General features: G+C 35.3%; 1 protein-coding gene across 3 annotated transcripts in view; it reads left to right on the top strand.

Annotated features, from left to right (window-relative positions):
• ARHGAP24 (Rho GTPase activating protein 24) overlaps positions 1-20929 on the top strand; it is a 911211-nt gene that overhangs the window by 626453 nt on the left and 263829 nt on the right. For all 3 annotated transcript variants that reach the window (XM_054253621.2, XM_002745629.7, XM_035294559.3), the window contains one exon: positions 16367-16454. In XM_054253621.2, the coding sequence (XP_054109596.1) occupies positions 16367-16454 (88 nt within the window). The remainder of the gene's footprint in view (positions 1-16366; positions 16455-20929) is intronic.

The raw sequence follows: 20929 nt of genomic DNA, 5'->3' as shown, positions 1-20929 counted from the left end.
GATGATGATATGAGGAGGTGGGAGCTTGGGGAGTTGATTACATCATGAGGGTAGTGCCCTCAAGAATAAGATTTGTGCCCTTATGAAAGAGGCCCCAGAGAGATCCTTGCCCCTTCTGCCATGTGAAGTTACAACAAAAAGACTGCCATCTAGAAAGCTGACGCTGATTAGACACCAAATCTGCTGGCATTTTGATATTGGATTTCTCAACCTCCAGAACTGTGAGAAAGACATTTATCTTTTTTATAAGTCATTCAGTCTATGGTATGTTGTTATAGCAGCCCGAACAGACTAAGGCACTCTCCAACACCCCAGAGCATCAACAACAGTACATTTTTAAAGTCAGATACATTGAGGTATAATTTTCTTACAGTTATGTAATCACCACCACAATCAAGGTATGGAACAGTTATGTAATCACCACCACAATCAAGGTATGGAACAGTTATGCCATCCCCAAAAAAATTTTCTATGTCCCTTCATAGTCATCTCCTTCCACACAAATATACCTGGTAACAACTGGTATATTTTCAGTTCCTGCAATTTTATCTTTGCTGGAAAGTTATATATATGCAATCTACATCATGTAACTTTTGAGCCTGGCATCTTTCATTGAACATAATGCACCTGAAATTCTTTCATGCTGTTATGTGTTATCAGTAGCTCCTTACTTTTCACTGCAGAGTAGTATTCAATTGTATGGATGTACTGCAGTTTTTCTGTCCAGTCACCTGCTGAAAAATATTTAGGTTGTACCCCATTTGTCAGATTTATTAGTAGATTCACTGTGTCCATTTTCATACAATGTTTTTGTTTGTTTGTTTGTTTGTTTTGAGACAGAGTTTCACTCTTGTTACCCAGGCTGGAGTGCAGTGGCGTGATCTCAGCTTACTGCAACCTCTGCCTCCAGGGTTCAAGCGATTCTCCTGCCTCAGCCTCCTGAGTAGCTGGGGTTACAGGTGCCCACTGCTATGCCCAGCTAATTTTTTGTATTTTTAGTAGAGACAGGGTTTCACCATCTTGGCCAGCTGGCCAAGCTGGTTTCAAACTCCTGACCTCAGGGGATCTGTCCGCTTCTGCTCCCAAAGTTCTGGGATTACAGGTGTGAGTCCCAGCACCCAGCCTGCATATGAGTTTTTAATACTGCACCTTAATAGATCTTCTTTCTACATTGTAGCTTCCAGCCTTTTAGCCAAGAAACCATTTCTCCCTCAAGCTCAGATTTCTAAAAATGCTTATGAGAGTTATGTTGGAGTGTTAGCATTTAAACCCCTTATTTATGAGTTAGAATTTATTGACCATCATGAGAAAATTATATAGGATAGCTTTGGAATAGAGGCCATCAAAAATTAAGAGAAAATATGGTAGTGATAGAAGTTAGGTGGCCTCTAAATGTAACTTTTGCCAAGGGACCTTTACAAGTACTGAATGTATTCCATTGACTGTGTATAAGACCATGTACTGTGACCTGTGAAGGGATTAAAAACTATGATACTCAGTTCTTTGTCTTCATTTATTTAAAATATTTTTAACAACTTAAGTAATACATGGCATCATATGGCATATATTTCTCTTTGCTCATTACAAAGCAAACTCCAAGAACCAGATCTACATTTTGTTTTTGTTACCTTGTATTTTAAGTGCTATATCCTCAATACCTTATCTGGAATATAGTAGGGCTTATTAAATATTTTTTAATGTATAAGCAATCAGATAAAATTTTTTTAAATTAAAAGTAAGAAAACATCATAAGGTACTTTGACCAAGGCTCAATACGTTTTAAAAGTTTGGAGTGGATAAATCTAAGTAGAATGGAGTCACTTAGGAAAGTAGAAAAGGTCAGAGTTTCCTTTAGATTGTATTGCTTTTAGTGATTAATATAAAGAATATAAAGGAAAATATATCTGTTCTTCACATGTAAACCATAGTTCAATTAATGTGAGACCAAATCAAATGTAAGACATATCATCATTTTATGTATTACTAAGAATAGTAACACACTATAATTTGAATTATGATCTACTATTGTCTATAAAATGTATCCCAAACTAAAAATATAAAATGAGAAATTGCAAACTATAAAAGTAATGAAATATGAGATTTGTACCAAGTTTAAATAAGATATATTTTATAATCCTTTGAAAGTAGTAAAATTTACACAAATGACAGATACTATACTTTAATCTAAAACTTAATTTTTTTTACTCAAACCAACAAAACATTTAACAAAGAAAATGTACAGGTATACATATAATATAAAAAGACATATACATGGTTAGGTTCAATAATTACTTCAATAAATATAGTATCACTTGCATGCATGTAGATATTCATGTGAGAAGTGACCACACACCGTGAGCAACAACAGTGTAATCAGAACCTGTAGAGTTAGCAAAATGTTAGAACCTTTTGATTGAATTACATTGTGCAGATGGGGAAGGTTATAGTCCAATATTTTTAGAAATTAGCATTTTTCGTGTACTTACCACATGCAGGCATCATGTTCAGCTATTAACGGTCATATGAGTTAATTGCTAGTATTATCTGTATTTCATAGATGAAGAGAATGAGGCACAGAGAATGTCAGGAACTTCCTCAGAGTTGTACCTAACAAGGAGTAAAGTTGATATGTGAAAAAAGACAGTTTGACTCCAGAATTCATGTTTTTATTCTCTCTTCTATGGCTTGTCATGTTGGGTACTGTTTTGGAGCCCCATGCTATAACAGTTTATAGTGACAAATAAGCGTGGATTTAGTAGGAATATCTGGGTCATGAGGTGTCTGGAGATTAAATTTTCTTAACAGATGAATATAATATAGAGGGGAAAAGAAGACAACATGGGAGTGGTGGGCGTCTTTAAAGATGCCAAGAGCGAGGATAGTCTCAGCCAATGGTTACAGGGGAGAGGGCACAGATATCCTTAAGAGCCAGATTTCAGCTGGGTATGAAGTAGAAGTTAAAAAGGATCAGAGGTGACTATTATGAAGTGATCTTCCTCATGCCGGATGAAGACAGAATTCAGGAATTTGTAGGAGGATGAACTGAGTAACTTTAAACTACTTTATGTGATGTGTAGATGTAAAATTATTAGAGAATTTTTTTTGATGGACCTCAAATCTATTAAATATTACATCCATTGTATCACTGGATATACCATATTTTAAAGCAATTCCATAAAAATGTATTTTGCTTGATTAAATAAAAATGCTTACTATGCTGTGAAACCTACTAGTTAAGACTAAATGATAATGTAAAATTTCATCTTGCTTACTAAAACTCATCTGTCATAATAAATAATTTTAATAGAGTCCACTTTTATATCAACATTTTTCTATAACTAACCATCATTAACATACTTTCAAAATCTAGTGAAACAAATTTCTGCTAGACACAAAACACATTTCCCTGAAACACATGCTTTTCAAAAAGATGTATTTTTTAGATCTATTAAACGAACACTTGATTTTGTTTACAGTGGTTTTTGTTGTTGTTTTGAGACAGGGTCTTGCTCTGTCACCCAGCTAGAGCACAGTGGCGCAATGATAGCTCACTGCAGCCTTGAATTCCTGGGCTAAAGTTAACTTCCTGCCTCAGCCTCCTGAGTAGCTAGGGCTATAGGAGCATGTTACCATGCCTAGCTAATTTTTAAAAATTTTTTGTAGAGATAGAGTCTTGCTATATTTCCTTGCTGGGCTGTAACTCCTGGCATCAAAAAATCCTCCCATCTTGGCCTCCCAAACGAATTGATAGGATTACAGGCATCAGCCACCACGCCCTGCCTTTATAGTATTTTACATTCAGATTTCTTTGATAATGTCACTGTTCTACACCCATGCAAGGAAATATTTTTTTACCGTATTTGTGGGTAAAGATAATGATGAAATATAGATGATCTGTTGGTGCTTTTTCCCCCCCCATCAGAGAAATTTTTGAACTCTTCCTTATGCTTCTTGAATTAGTATTTTATTTTGACTGAGATAAGAACTGTTAAACTTTTATTTTCACCATGCCTAGCAAAATATTTCCAATAATATGCTCCACTGATACTTTGATGATTGTAATAACCATAAAATACAAGTTGATTTTAAATTCAGACTTTAGATCCTCAGAAAGTTCTGGATAAACACATAGGTAATAACAAACAGTAATCCCTTATAGGATTTTTTAAAAAAATTTTTGTTAGAAATAGAAATAGTTGAAAATAGTTTCTGCCCTTTGGACATATATGCAGGACCCAATATGTGCTATTTTCTTGAGAAAAAAAACGGAACACTAATGAACATTATTAAAGTTGGACCATTTATTGTCCTAGGCAAAAATTAGGTCACTGATGGCTCTGGCACAAGAATGAAAGTTGATTACCTCAACCTGGAATGAAAAGGAGACCAGCATGACTATTGCACCCTGAGTTCTGAGTACTCACAAAGCAGCTGGTTTAGGTCATAAATTACATGTTAATTGTGTATTTCTTTTTTGGAAAAGAAAGGAAATAACAGGCTTCTTTTTTCTGATCTCCACCTGCCTGTCATTGGTAGGTGGCATAATGATCTGAGGGGCTGAGGAAATTATCGTTCAGGACTCAGACTAGTTCTAGGTCAGAGGCTTGCTGGTCTTCATTTCTTAATTTGCCAAATAAAAGCTTCCTGCAAAATGAACCTAAAAACTCACAGACACATCAGATACATTCTTGCTCAGGCCTCGTTTATTCTTCAGCATAAGTTACTGTGACTAATATATGTACATTTGTGATCACTTTTCAATATGTATGTTAATATTAGACCATAAATATAAATAGTAATAAGAGATGTTTACGGAGTATGAAAATTCTGTTCTAGTAATTACCAAATTAGTTACCAAACAGGACTTAAAAGCAAAATGACGTTAATAAATCACTACTATTTACTAATTCCTAACCGTGTATCATTAGAGAAATGCAAATCAATATCACAATGAAACACCGTCTCACTCCAGTCAGAGTGAAATGTTATTAAAATGTTATTAAAATATCAAAAAATAACAGGTGCTGACAAGGTTGCTGAGAAAAAAAAAATGCTTATGTACTCTTGGTAGGACAGAACTACCATTTGACCCAGCAATCCTATTACTGTGTATGTAATCAAAGAAGAGAAATCATTCTGTCATAAAGACACATACACATGTATGTTCATTGCAGCACTATTCTCAATAGCAAAGACACGGAATCTACCTAAATGCCCTTGTGGATTAAATAAAGAAAATATGGTACACATATACCATGGAATATTATGCAACTATAAAAAAAAAAACAAGATCATGTTCTTTACAGGGACATGAATGGAGCAGGAGATCAACATCCTTATAAAACTAACACAGGAACAGAAAACCAAATACCACATGGTCTCACTTATAAATGGGAGCTAAATGATGAGAACACTTGGACACATAGAGGGAACAGCAGACACTGGGGACTATTAGAGGGTAAAGGGTGGGAGGAGACAGAGGAGTGGGAAAAATAACTATTGGGTACTAGGCTTAGTACCTGGGTGACAAAATAATCTGTACAGCAAATCTCCATGACAAACCTGGACGTGGACCTTTGAAATTTAAAAAAAATCAACCATATAGCAAAAGTATTAACATTTTTGTAAAATATGTTTTTTCTCTGCATATTATTTATTTCTAATTTTAATCTATGAAGACATAAAATATTATCTTTGTTTAAAAATGAAAACTGTATTAAAAGTTTACATTAAATTAATTTGTTAAAAATCAAATTCAAAATGTCAAAAGCATCTGTGTGATTAAGTCTTAAATTGCTTTCTTGCTGCTGAGATGTTGTTCTCCCTATGAAACTTTCTAATTTTAAAAATATATGGAAAATTATTAATCTAGCAATAAAACAATTTTACTTGGTTGCTAAAAATTAGCAAGGTTATTGTATTCAGTGTATCAGGTTATTTTGTACTCCAGAATTAGAGATTATATGGTTTCTTCCACGGTTAATTCTAGGTCCTTTCCATTTAATTTTTAAACATACAGAGGGTTTATTAGTTAAGTAAAATTAGATCTCAAATGTGGCTGTTTTATCATCAATTTTCCGGTCTACTCTTCTAAATAGAGAAGGGCCCAATAAGCCGTTATTGGGCCCTTCTCTATTTAGGGTCCTAGAGTTTCCCGTGATAAATATTGTATAACTATGACTGTTTTTCGCTCTTCACGTCTCTGTTTCATAATGAGACACAAACTTCAAAACCTTTCCTTTTCTTTTTATTTTTTTTTTCTTATTGCCATAGACTTTGCTTCAGACACGTGGCATTTACCACCCCCTGAACAGCTCACATTTCTTTTCCTAGTTGAGAAATAATAAAAGTTATAAAATGACATTTAGTAATTGAACTCCGTTTCTTGCCACAGATATCCTGGCTTGGGGTTTCAAGGACATTAACGGGACATTGGTTTAACAGTTTCCACCTCTTAAGAGAGAAGAGGGTGGGGTGAGAAGGGATTTTCTTTGGCTGCCACCTCTTTGAATGCCTTGCAAACTCTGGATTCTCTTCAAAAAAGATTGGCTAATTAAAAAAGTTAGGATCATTTACCAGCATTTGAGGATTTAGGGTGGACTCATTTTAAAACCCTTGCTGTTTACAGGCTCATTTCTAGGTAATTGGAAAGGTTGTTTCCACCTTTTGTGTTAGTTTCCATTGGCTGCTGTAACAGATTGCCACAAATTTGATGGATTAAAACAAAAGGCATTTATTATCTCCTAGATAAGTCTGAAATCATGGTATGGCAGGACCAAACTGTCTTTTGAGGGCTTGAGGGGAAAACTGTCCCTTTTCCTTTCCAGCCTCTGGTGACTGTCAGCAGTCCTTGGCTTGTGGCTCTGTCACACCCATCTCTGCCGCCATGTTCATGTAGCCTCTCCCCAGTGTGTAAACCAAATCTCCCTGTCTTTCTTCTAAGGACACTTTCGACTAGATTTAGGGCCCACCCGGATAATCCAGGATAATCTCTCCATCATGCTTTTTAATTTAATCACATCTGCAGAGACCCTCTTTTCTAAAAAAGTAACATTTCCAGATTTCAAGGATTAGGACCTGATATCTTTTTTTTTTTTAGGACGTTATATCTTCTTGTTGTTGTTGTTGTTGTTGTTGTTGTTGTTGTTGAGGCAGAGTCTCACTCTATTGCCCAGGCTGGAGTGCAAGGGCATGATCTCAGCTCACTGCAACCTCTGCCTCCCAGGTTCAAGTGATTCTCCTGTCTCAGCCTCCTGAGTAGCTGGAACTAAAGGTACCCACTACCACACCCAGATAATTTTTGTGTTTTTTGTAGAGACAGGGTTTTACCATATTGGTCAGACTGGTCTCAAACTCCTGACCTCAGGTGATCCGCCCTCCTTGGCCTTCCAAAGTGCTGGGATTACAGGAGTGAGTCGCTGTGCCCGGCCAGGACCTGAAATCTTTGGGTGGCCATTATTCAGTTAAAATATTACACATTTTCTAGCACTGTCTTCCACAGTCCTTACTGTAAGGCAGAAACCTAAATTTAAGGTTCCCAAATGACCCTGTGAAACCCTGCTTTCTCCTGTCATTTTTATTTGCTTTTAAAATATATTTCTAGGCTGGGAGTGGTGGCTCACACCTATAATTCCAGTACTTCAAGAGTCTGAGATGGGCAGATATTTGAGCTTGGGAGTTTGAGACCAGCCTGGACATCATGGCAAAACTCCATCTCTACAAAAAATTAAAAAATTAGCCAGGCATGGTGGCATGCACCTGTAGTCCCCGTAGTCTCAGCTACTTAGGAGGCTGAGATGGGAGGTGGCTTGAGCCTAGGAGGCTGAGGTTGCAGTGAGCTGTGATTTCACCACTGTACTCCAGCCTGAGTGACAGAGTCAGACCCTACCTCAAAAAAATAAGTTCATTAATTATAGAAACATGTTTTTATGTTTTTGTTAGAGCACAAGTGATATGTACTCCTTATTTTTTTAATGTTTTAAATAGAAAAATTTAGCAAAATAAAAATGATCTATAACCCAACTATCCAAAGATAGCCTTTATTAACAGTTTTATTTTTTTCTAAGCATTTTGGCATTTTCAACATCCTATATTTATGCTTGATGAATAGATGAGTAAGTGAAGGAGCCAATAAACCAGAGGATGTCTTCCCGTCTCAGATGATCTGGTTAAGGAAGTGGAGCTTGGACTCCTTGAGATCCAATTGTGTGTGACATTATCAGCTGCTTGCCCCTCAACTTATTGGTGCCTTACCATTCCTTCTGTAAGATGACAGTAGTTCTGGCACATATAAACCTCTGCAGATGTTAGTTACTACAATTCAGGGTGGGAAAGGCACTCCAAGTAGAGGAACTTGGAATGGAAATTGTTGGGGTGGTTTTGTGTCAACATTTACATCCATTTTTCCTCTCAGTTAAAATTTTTCAAAAATAACAAAAAGCACCTCAAGAAAGGTAGAGGGATGTTCCAAACAAATGCTGGATGCGTGTGATATTGCAGAGGGGTTCATATAATAGATGTATATTAATAAAGGCAATTTCTAGATATCTTACAATTTTGAGACTGCGATTATAGACTTGGTTTTAGAATCATGTCTTTCTTTCCCTCATTTCCAATGTGTCTCCTCTCATAATTGAGGAATGTCTCCATTCTTTAAGGAATCAAAACATGCTGAAAAACAGAAGTGACCCCAGTGTAGTTAGGCTGGTGATGGCTATGCTCCCAAGATGAATGCTTATGCAGGAAAACGCTATATGAGAAGAAATTTATGTTCTTTTGTTCTGTCCAGTGTGGAAATTCACACGGGGTAAAGGATCCTTGTGTCTGGAAAGAAAGGGTTAAATGTTCTAAAATGAGTTATATCAGGAACACTCAAAACACTACATATATTTTTCTCTATCAAAATTAATGCTCTCCTGTTAGTCTCCTAGGATCTGAATGTCTGTAGTATTAAATAATACAATGAAAATGCTTTAACATTAAATGAACCCAGAATGATGTTTCTCAAGTGTAGCTCTGCAGCTTACAGTATAAAACAGCAAGATGAGACATCTGTATAAATAATTTGTTTCTATTTATTTGCTAATTATAAAATAGTTTCATATTATTGTTTGTCATTTTAAATTTAAATAATGGTTTGGAAATATGTGTTTTAGTTGCTTTTGTGTTTTTATTAGCTGAGAATATAGTACATTCTACAGTGTGTACAACTTTACTGATTGTATGCTACAATTTTCTATGAGGAAATTTATAACAGTGCTTAGATCGGGGTTCCCCCAAATAATTATGCATCAGAATTACTAAGGTAGATTCCAAAATGGTTATCAATTTGGAAGTCTTCCCTTCTCTTTTATCCCCCTGGAAGTACCCCAGGAATCTATGTAACTAATTTCAGAAGGGAAGAAGCAACTCGATAACTGTTTATAAAACTTCCACAAACTGCTTTAATAGCAGCATTGATTAGAAAGAAGAACATAAATTGGCTTAACAGCTAAAGCTAAATCCTTAAAGCAATTTGCATTCATTCCATCACTTTTTGTTCACACAAATATGTATTAAGAATTTATCAGGCCAGAGTTTATGCCTGATCTTTCCTGAGCTTTATTTTTCTCATTTATAAAAACAAAAACACCTATGTTACAGAGTAATTGGGTGAATTAAGGATATAAATAACATGCAAAGTAATAGTCAAGAAATATCACCAATCGTCCTTATCAACATCAAATGCTATGGTATTTATTGTTAGATTGCTAATTAGAGGTTTACTTGTTTTACTAACCAGTCTAAACTTGCGAACATGACAGTCAGTAATTTGATGTCAAATTTTCTAGTTAATCTCTCACTAGTTATTACTTACCTAGGTAATTATACTAGCAGATCTATATTGAATCTCTACTATAATCATTTTATTATTTGGGGATTAACAAAATATGGGCCCAAAATAGCTTCAAGAATTATGGTATATCAGATTTTTAAATATTAAAGTAATAAATACTTCATACCAGGCATTTTTCTACAAACTTTGTATCTATTAGCTAACAATGATGCCAGGAAGTTGAATCTATTTTTGTCCCATTTTAAGGATGAAGAACCTGAGCAAGGGGGAGAAAATACCTGTTACAGAGGAATTGGGTGAATTAATGACATAAATAACATGCAAAGTGTTTAGCAAAGTAATATTTTGCTGAAGTCATGTGACTAAGAGGTGTTAATGGGAACCTGAACCTAGGCAGCTTGACTCTGGAATAGATTCACTTAATCACAAAATTTATAGTTATCAGGAAATTATTATATAACCAGAACACTTATGAATATAATTTAATATTTTTCATAAGTATACAGTATCCTGTTTCCTTTTCATAACAGGGCCTTAATATGTAATACTTTCTTTTTCAATTTTCTGCCTTCCCTGAGTAACTTTTGGACACAGGAAGTTACTGTGTCCAAAAATTACTTTATTGGCCTTTCTCACCTTTACGTTCTCTGTGCCTAGGACAGGGCCTGGTACTTGCTAGGTGTTTTTTAATTAACATTAATATTTGTTTAATAAATTAATGGAATTACTTGCTACAAAGAAAAAAATCGAACCAACATAAGTCATTTTAATAACATCTGTTGAATATTTATTTCACCTTGATCTCACTTTCAAACCTTTGTCTAATCTCATTAAAAATGCACATATACTGTCAAGCTGAGATTTTTTTAGTTCATTGTGATACTCATAGTCATAGTTTATGCTGGAAAAAAAATCTGAGCATTGTGCTTATTAAACTAACAGAGCTATTGCACATGCATGTATTTTTTCAATCCAAATTCCAAAGAAGATCCCTGTGCCTATTTTCAGCAGCATCTAGCCTTACCCCCAGTTTCTTGTGGTTTTGGCTCAGTGATCTGATATTAACTAGATATGATCTTTCTTTTTAATAGTAATTTTAGCTGACAGCAAACTACTAGTACGGTTGTGAATTATGTCGCTTTTGCCAACTCTTAGCTGTCAAACTATGAAAGATTTAGTTTATCATATTTCATTTTGAAGATTTAAAGATTCTATATAAAAAGACTATTTCTTATCAGGAATAAAAATATGCATAATTCCATTCTGAAAGTGCTGGTTAATTATTGTCATGAAATTGTTACCATATGTGCTGAACTCTCGTCAAAAGTTTACATTTCCTTGTTATACTTGAGCTTCTTCTCTCTGATCATCCTAAGTTCGCCATGAGGCATATTGAACATCAAGGGATAACATACCCTTACTTAGAAAACTCAGGACACTTGCACCCTGGTTCCTTTTGTCACTCAGTATTCCAGCAAGTAATTGATAGCTTTGTCACCAAAAAAGGTGATTGAAGAGTGTGTGATTTAAAAAACCATTTACCAAGTGTTGGAAAGGTTAGGTAAAACACTCTGGAGTGAAAAACACAGAGGAACTCCTGAACACTCTTAGTTAGCTCTACTGGAATGTGAAAAAGCCTGTGATGTGACTTTAAGGTTTAGCCCAATACAAGTAGGACCATGTTGCAACTAGCATGGAAGGACATAGGGGAATAAATATCTTGACCTATTCTCCTGTGGTCTTCTGATATCCCAATGTGGCCCCTCAAACCTAACGTGAAGCCAGAGATCAAGAGAGCTTGGTTTATGCAATTTATAGAGATCAGTCTCTTAGAGTGTAGAATAGAGTGAGGAGTGGAGAGAATATCTGGGGGAACAAACATAGAATATCCATCATATCTACTAAGAGAAAATTTTAAAATATCACATGGTTTTGGCTCAAGTTCATGGGCCTTATTAGGCTTAAATCTTCCTAATTCCCATATCTAACAGGGGAAATATTCTTCTAGATACAGAGAAAAATTGAAGTCCATCTTTTACTCTTCCTTCTTTGTTTCCTGTTTAAGCTATGACTACTTTATGTACATGTTTCTTAAAAATGTATAATAATGCCTCTGTAATGCAAATGTATGCCATTTCTACTGACAATACCTTTCTTGACTTTACCCTCTTATGTCAAATTAATTGCTTTATGATAACAAACTTTTTAAAGTCTGGTATCATTAAATCTCGATCTGCTTTGCTCAAGAACCTACCCTGGTTCTCAGCTACTATGAATATCAAGTGTAAAATCCTCTGCCTAGGCTTAGAATTTCTACACATCCTCAACACATGTAACCAACAATCTTCATTTCCTAATTATTCCTCCACATGGATCTTTTGCTTATTCTAATGTGCTCTGCTGCACATATGGATCTAATTTCTGCTTTGGTTGATGTTATTTCCTCCACTTTGAAAGATTATCCCTTGGTTACTAAATCTTAAAACCCTATCTTCCTCTTAAAATCATTTCCTTTATATACTTTTCCCTAACTAATCAGCCTGCCCTTATGACTCTTTTTATACTTTGATTATATTTATTTGATTTTTTAAATACTGTCACACTCATTTGTTTTATAATTATGTACCGTGTTATTCTGGTGCTGAGAGTAAAGAGTATTATTTCTTTCTTTCACGCACTTCACTTCACCCAAGATATTTAAAGAAATAATATCTGAAACATGGTAGTCTGTCAACATATTACTTTTGAGTTATATTGGGGATCTGCTTGTACTTGTTTATTAGTCTGTTGCTTCTTTGGTTAATTTAGAGCAGCAATGGAAGAATTAACCAACTTACACAAACAAGCAATGCATACTTTTTAAGGACCAATTTCTCTCTTAGGTATTTGGCCTAAAGGAATACATTAGGGAGAAGCTCAAAGACTTAGCCTCATGGATGTTCTTTATGTTCTTTATACATAATATGTTCCTTATAACACAAAATTATAATCATACTACAGCAGTAGAGAACGTAAAAGTATGTATACTCAAGCAAGTACTATATAATTCAGCTTTATAAAAGATGTAGATTACTACATTTCACATAATAACAATAGATGACTTTTAAGTTTTAAAGCAGATAATAAATATCTTTTTATTTTGATTATTGTTTTGCAAAAATTGTTCTGTATGTTTATATACACATGCATAAATACGTAAAAGTATGGGAGAATTTATATGGTGTTAACACTGGTTATCTGTAGTCAGTAAATTAGATAATTTTGTTTGTTTACCTGCATTTTCAGCACTATAAACGTTGCTAAACACTTTGAAAATAGCTATCACATTTAAGACATTTCCTTTACTTATGAACTTTACAGAATTTCTATACAATGTGATCAAGTTAGCTACTGCATTAAATGACTTTATTTTATTTACTGAATGACCTAGTAAATTAACTACAGTAAATGTTTGTCAATCACAGCATATCTTCCTCTAAGCCTTGTCTGTTGATATTTAAACTACTATTTTTATGTTATAACTTGCTTGAAAAACTTGTCAAAATATGAAATTTATGTAAAGGAAAATGTTAATAAAAATTGAAGCCAGAAGTAGCTATTTCACATGTACAAAAAAGACAACAAAGGATAGTATTACTTGGAGTTTTAAAATTACCAAATGTGACAGTTTAAGATTTCATGGAGGTAGCGTTTATGCCAGAAGTTGATTGAATTCAACTTATATGGCATATGTACAATTCAAGATCTTAAGTAGAGCCTGAAGCCATAGAATTAAACAGGAGCCATATATACACATACAAACACACATGTGCATCAATGAATATTAGATGCCATGCTCTAAAACTAAGATAAATCACAAATTCAATTACTTCACAAAGTGGTTTCAGTAAATAGAATAAATTCTTAATTGAAACAATTGTTTTTACCACATTATGTGGAAACCATATAGATTAAATTTATGAAATAAAAGGTCTTTATTATAATGAGTATCTTCAAAATATTTAGTAATTTTAAAAAATTACTTCAAAGATAGGAAAACAAAATGAGAAATGGAATCTACAGGCCAGAGAAAACTAGAAATGATCAAAAGCAAGAAAATGTACTTCCTGGAGGAGGAGAACAAAGGCAATTTCTCCAACACCTCACCTTGTAAGGCATGGAGGGAGAGGGATACTTCTAACCTACAGTTTTTTGGGTTTTAGTTGGGGAGTGCTATGCTGTATCAATTCAAGCCCAGAAGGAGGGAAATGGCTGAGGACTACCATTCTGTGCCAAACCAAATACGATGAAAATTGAGTAAAATACTACTTCAGCTAAATATTACCAACCACTTTTCAAGCTCGGAAAAGAGGACAATATAATAAGGTGGACAGGAGTTTGGTGTTTTGAGTTCAGCACACTTAGTTCTTAATACTGGCTTCATTATGCTAACAGTTCCCATTCTCTCAACAATACACATTTTTAGACATTAACTATATGCCAGGCAAAATCCTTGGCATTAGTGGTAAGTTAGGGAGCAAAACACATATTATTTTTGGTCCCTTACAGTTTAATGAGGGAGATGAATTTTAATCAATTCATTTTTACAAATAACATAACTACTTACGATGGTAAATCAGTCCAGGAAAAATTCAAGAAACTACACAAGTATATTTTAGATGTAGCCAATCTTAAAAATGGTATGAAATTACCAGGGAAAGAATGTTGTCCTAAGGTAGATGGGAGCATGCTGCCATTTATAGCAGGGCAGTTGCCGGATGATAGAAAGACATAGAAAGCAAAACAGCTATATGAACAGAAACATTAGTTTAGAGATCTGGGTAGAGTCAGACTACCTAGACTTTTTTCCTAAAGCAAATGAAAGCCATAGAAGATTTTTAAGCAGAAAAGTTGCAAGATCATTTATTTCTAAAGACACTCAAGCTGCAATAAGAAAAAAAATGGATTGAAAGATGTTAGAATATTGTGGAGAATTCAGCGAAGGGGCATTTGAAAAATTCTAGGCAAGAGATAATAGTTGCTTGAAATTAGAGCGTGGTAGTAGTAGAGACATACAGTACAGATAATGATTTCAACATTTCTGGCTTTTGCAACTGAATAGAGGAGGGTGTCAGTCACTGAGCTGGGGACTACATAATGAAAGCCAGATTTACTTGCATTTTAATTTGACTAAGTTGAGTTTAAGACGCTTTGGAGATACACAAGTGTAAATGTCAAATAAGCTTTTGAACATATCTGACACTCAGAGTGTCCTAGGTTAGAAACATTACTCTGATATTCATTGACTTACAGTTGGTTATTGAAGTCATAGGCATGGATGAGCTAGAGATAGAGAGTATGAGAGTCAGAAGAGAATAGATCATTGGATAAATCTTTTAAAAACTAATATTTAAAGGTCAATTAGAGTCAGCAAAAGAGATTCAGACAACAGAAAAATAAGAGAAAAACCTAGAGAAAACCAAGAAACAAAGGAAAGAACTGCTTCAAGGAAAGAGTGGTCAATAGTGATGAATGTAACCAGAAAGTCAAGTTCACTGAGAAGTGAACATTATCACACATGCAGCTTGTGAGAGTCATATAAGTGGAATTATGGGTGCATCAACCAGGCTGCAGTGGATACAGTGAGGAAATAGATTCAGTAGAGACAACTATTTGCTAGGCACGGAAAAAAAAGAATAATAGCTGGAGGGGGAAGTCAAAGTAATTTTTTAATGGCATAGACTTTTAAATATATCTCAGCACTGAATGAAATGATCCACTAAAGAGAGAAATTTAAACAGAGAAAAGAGAAGGGATAAGTGGGTGCAGTGGCTCACTCCTATAATCCCAGCACTTTGGGAGCTGGGGCACTTTAGATCACCTGAGGTCAGGAGTTAAAGACTAGCCTGGTCAACATGATGAAACCGTCTCTACTAAAAATACAAAAATTAGCTGGGTTTGGTGACAGGTGCCTGTAATCCCAGCTACTGGGGAGGCTGAGGCAATGGAATTGCTTAACCCAGGAGGCGGAGGTTGCAGTGAGCTGAGAGTGCACCATTAGACTCCCACCTGGGCAACAAGAGTGAAACCCCATCTCAATAAACAAAATAAAAAAGAAAGAAAGAAAGAGAAGAGATCATCAAAAGAAGGCTTATCACAACTTTGGCAAAGTCTGGCTTGTTTACAGAGTTATAAAATGGGGAAAATAATACTTACCTTATAAGATTATACTAACAAATAATATGATGTGGGTAGAATGCTTAGTAAAATTTCTGGCACACAGAATATGTTTAATGAATTGGTACTTAAGATTAACCTAGCAGCTAGCATACATATTAGTCCTATACATATTAGATGCTCAAGAAGTATTTCTTAAATCTTAAGTGAACATGATTCTGGCATATAATTTTTGATTATTGGGAATATAAAAGAGTCTGATGCATCTTACTATATACTGGGTTATAGATACACCTTAGATATTCACTGATTATAATGATGATATCTGATGTTTGCTATCTGTTGATGTTGACATTTGGGTATTTGTGTTTACAGGGTACCATTTTTCTGCCTGGAAATAAAGTTTTAGAGCATCCCTGCAATGAAGAGAACCCAGGGAAGTTCCTTTTTGAAGTAGTTCCAGGTAAGATATTTTCCTAGTCTAATTAAATTATTGTCCTCTTGTGTTTGTAAAGGTGAAGATAGGTAAGGCAGGTTTCATTCTTTTTGAGTCATAACTAAGAAGCTTAATTTGAGGACACAAGTATCAAATTTGGTTAGTGTTGACACACATAATGACTGCAGGTTCATATATTGGTACAGATGAATGCACTCACAGACACATACTCTGACCACATGACTATTGGATTTCCATTTGTCCATGAGACTCTATAGTTGACCAGAAGTCATGACACAGTATTTGCTCAGGACTATTGGAGATAAATTTGATTTTACAGTGCCCTTGTGATATGTAATTTGACAAGGTGTTATAGGTCGAATGCTTTGCTCAGTGAAGTCACTGACGTATTTCCTCACACAGTTGCATTTTAAAGGAGGTTTTGTTTTAAAAAACAAAACAAAAAAAAAAAAACCAAAAAGCCTCTTAGTACTTAATACTTGTAACACCTACCAAGTATTACAGTTCTGTACCTCAGCTTTGCTCTCAGTCAACCACTTCCACATGTTTCTGTGGTAGAGCCAAGGACGGCTCTGCCAAGACATTAGTCCTGCAGTTCAACTTCTGAAACATCTGTTAGTTTTTCCTAGTCGTCTGTGTTCATTCCTCTTAGTGTACCTGATCTCCACTAAAATCTTTGCCTAACCCAGTAACAATTCCTCCAAGGCCATCACCTACCTCTTTGATCAGTTCTTCAACCTTTCCTTTTCCCTCAATGTAAGAAAAAGGGAAGTAGGAATCTGGTTTTTACAGTATTGCCTCTGGCTGACCCAGTTTATGTAATATTGATATTGATTTGATCACAGTCTAGGGTGGATGTGAATTTATTTGGGTAAGTAATATGGAGTTCTTATCAATAATGCTGCCACAAAGGCAGTCAATAAAATGTCTTTTCCCCATATTTATAAATGCTGGGAATCTAAAATGGGAAAGCATATTTTTCCTCTTGATGAAAACAGCTGTAGCACTGAGTTCATCTGGCTCATGATGGAATCCATGACTAAATGTTAATTAATGCAGCTGAAGTGTGGAAAGGTTAGTCAGATGCAATGTGTTATTTGTTTCCCTCCAGGGAGAACATATTGTAAGAAACCTGAATCTTATTTGCCTTATTAAATCCTTTTATTCTTACTTCTTAGTGGAATACCCTGTTTAGAACCAGATTCCAGATGTTGCAAAGTCTTTGAAGTATCAGTAGAGGAAATTTCTTTTCCGATTTATTCTCAAACAATAGTGCTTGTTGGCTTTTAAATCAGCGTGATATTAAACTGACAGTTGATTCTGTATCTCCAATAATGCTAGAGGTCTACTTTTCCATTCAGTCTGCTAGCTGCAAGGAGGTATCATTTTTTGGTGAAGAAGTTCTGAAGTAATATAGTTGGTATTTTCAATACTGTTTTAGAGAGAGCCATGTTTTCAAGACCAGGAAGTAATGGATAAAACCTCTCTTCCAACATTGCTATTCTAAATCATCTGTTTCACATACCGTGTGTATGACATAAAGACTTCTGATGAGCAAAGCTTAAGCAGTTTAAGATTCACGCCTGTAATCCCAGCACTTTGGGAGGCCGAGGCCGGTGGATCACGGGGTCAAGAGATGGAGACCATCCTGGTCAACATGGTGAAACACCGTCTCTACTAAAAATACAAAACATTAGCTGGGCATGGTGGTGTGTGTCTGTAATCCCAGCTACTCGGGAGGCTGAGGCAGGAGAATTGCCTGAACCCAGGAGGCGGAGGTTGCGGTGAGCCGAGATCGCGCCCTTTGCTAGAGGCTTTTGTCACTTTTATTGGAAACCATTATGGCAGATGAGATTAAAATATGTAATCCTCTCCTATTCAATGATACACCCTGGAAAGTTAGGCTTGATTTAGCTGACTTTCAGCCTGGGTAACAAGAACGAAACTCCGTCTCAAAAAAAAAAAAAATGAAGTTTAAGATTGTGTAATATGGAATCTGAAGGTCGTTCTTTCAAAAAAAATTGTAGGAAATTCAAGCTTGCTTCTGTAATTATGGAGATAAACATAGTATGTGAGTAGGTCATTTGAAAAGATGCTTTGGATTATTAATACAGTATGTAGTAGCTACTAAATTAGGCTGTACGATTCTAAGTCATCTTATGGAGTGTGAGTGTTCCAAATGTGTCTTTGAAGAAAGAGCTGGAAATTTGAAGTAGGTAACAAAGCACTATGTAGAGAATCAGTGTCTGTGTCATTAATCCTGGCCACCCGGGCTTTATCGGTGGGCCTTTGACATCAGGATAGCATTTCTAGGCAAATGCTTCTGCACTTGTATGATAATTTGGGATCTGAATCAGATTATTTTTATCAATATTTGCAAAATTTGGGCTATTTAGGGATAGCATAACAATTTATCTGTGCAAATGGGAATGACAAGATAATATTTTTCAATTTTTTCAATTGTGTAATTGTTTAACGTGAATTTGGGAAGTGACAACAGAGTGTTTGTGTTTGCCAGAATGCACAGGAGGCAGCAAGGTTTGGAGAAATGTGGTTGGTAATGTGTACAGAACCCTCTGCAGGCTATGGGCCTATCTGGCAGCAGATCCTCATAAAGCATGTTTAGTCTGCATTGATTTTCTCTTTGCAGAAGAATTTTCTTTATAATATTGAAGTTTCAGGGGATGTCAGTGTTTATGCCATTTTTCCAGTTCCAAAATGATTCCATTCCATTCTAGAAATTTGAAGTATGTAACTTGAAACCCTTAATAAAATTTGGATTTAATTTAAAAAAATTATTTCACTTGTCACTCCTGAAAATCTATCATAAAGATGATGCTTACAGACCTAAAAAGTGTCTGTCTTTACGGTTAGCTAAATCAAGCCTAACTTTCCAGGGTGTATCACTGAATAGGAGAGGATTACATATTTTAATCTCATCTGCCATAATGGTTTCCAATAAAAGAGACAAAAGCCTCTAGCAAGCTCTTTGCCATATATTCTAGTGCTACATGCATACATACACATTTTTGTATGTGTTACAAATATAGTTTATCCACACGTGCATTGTGTGGCCTTACAATTTATTCATATGTCTCTCTATATATATGTAAGAATTTTTATTTATTTATTTATTTATTTTGAGACAGAGTCTCACTCTGTCGCCTAGGCTGGAGTGCAGTGGCACGATCTCAGCTCACTGCAACTTCTGCCTCCCAGGTTCAACTCCTGCCTCAGCCTCCCAAGTAGCTGGGACTAGAGGTGTGTGCCACCACGCCCGGCTAATTTTTTGTGTTTTTAGTGGCGATGGGGTTTCACCATGTTAGCCAGGATGATCTCGATCTCCTGATCTCTTTGGCCTCCCAAAGTGCTGGGATTGCAGGTGTCAGCCACTGTGCCAGGCTGATAAGCAGGAATTTTTATTTTGTTCTATTTTTGCTTTTGCTTTATGCTGAAATATACTATGAAACCAAGAAATAATCATATAAAAATAATAAAACACAAGAATTTTCAACAAAATTGAGAGTCTCAGGTCTTTGTATACTACTTATTTATATTTGTTTATGTATTATATTTCTATGCATATTTTAGGCTTTTGTAAAAACCTATTTTTTAAAAAGTCTACTATATTTTATGGTTAATTTCCTATAGATTCATTAGACCATGAAATGAATTATCTCTCTGAATAACGCCATGAGTTATAGATTTTTTCCTCCAAATTTTTTTCTATTTCTGTTTGTTATTCAAAGAGATATCAGCCAAATTGGCAAATTTGAAGCCTTCTCTGTCAGACATGCCAAATTTTAGACTTAAGTGAACTTTTATGGCCAAGGGCCAAGCTTTTGGGAAATGTGGTTGAGAAAGAAAGATTGGCAAATCTTTAATGAACAGTTCTTGAAGAAAGAACATGCAGTTGGTCTCTGCTTCTCTAAAGGTGTTCTAGTTGAGTTTTCCTTGCAAAGTTTTAAAAAATAAATAGTAGTTACTGGAATAACTATCGGATAGCTTTCTTAGGAGAGAAGTCTCTCAGAGAGAGAAAAAATAAAAAGACAAAGAAACAGACAAGATAGAGGCAAAATAAGAAAAAGGAGGACTACATGTATCTCCATATATTTAGAAACCACATCTTTCTTGCTTATTACTGCATGCCTAACACCTGGGAATAGCATAGTATAATACATGCTGCTAAACAAATATTTATTGAAGTGCATATATTTACCAGGCTTATGGAGGAATCTCAGTCATATGAAACTGCCCCCACTCTGCTATGTTGAACTTCTATTTCCTGTTGCTTAGGCCCTTTTTGCCCCTGTTGCAGCAAAGACCTCTTTGTCACTCTAGTGGCTAAAGTAGAGAGAAACTCCTCACATGTTTCCTTTCCTACTTTTCTGCCTTCCTTTCTGATGATAGACCAAGAGACAGGTGGAAGAAGGTAGAGATCTTCCTACACAGATGCTATTGCTAGGGCATAGTCCCTTTAC

Source organism: Callithrix jacchus, chromosome 3, assembly GCF_049354715.1.
Source record: "Callithrix jacchus isolate 240 chromosome 3, calJac240_pri, whole genome shotgun sequence".
NCBI lineage: Eukaryota > Metazoa > Chordata > Mammalia > Primates > Cebidae > Callithrix > Callithrix jacchus.
This window is presented reverse-complemented; position numbering and strand designations above follow the sequence as displayed.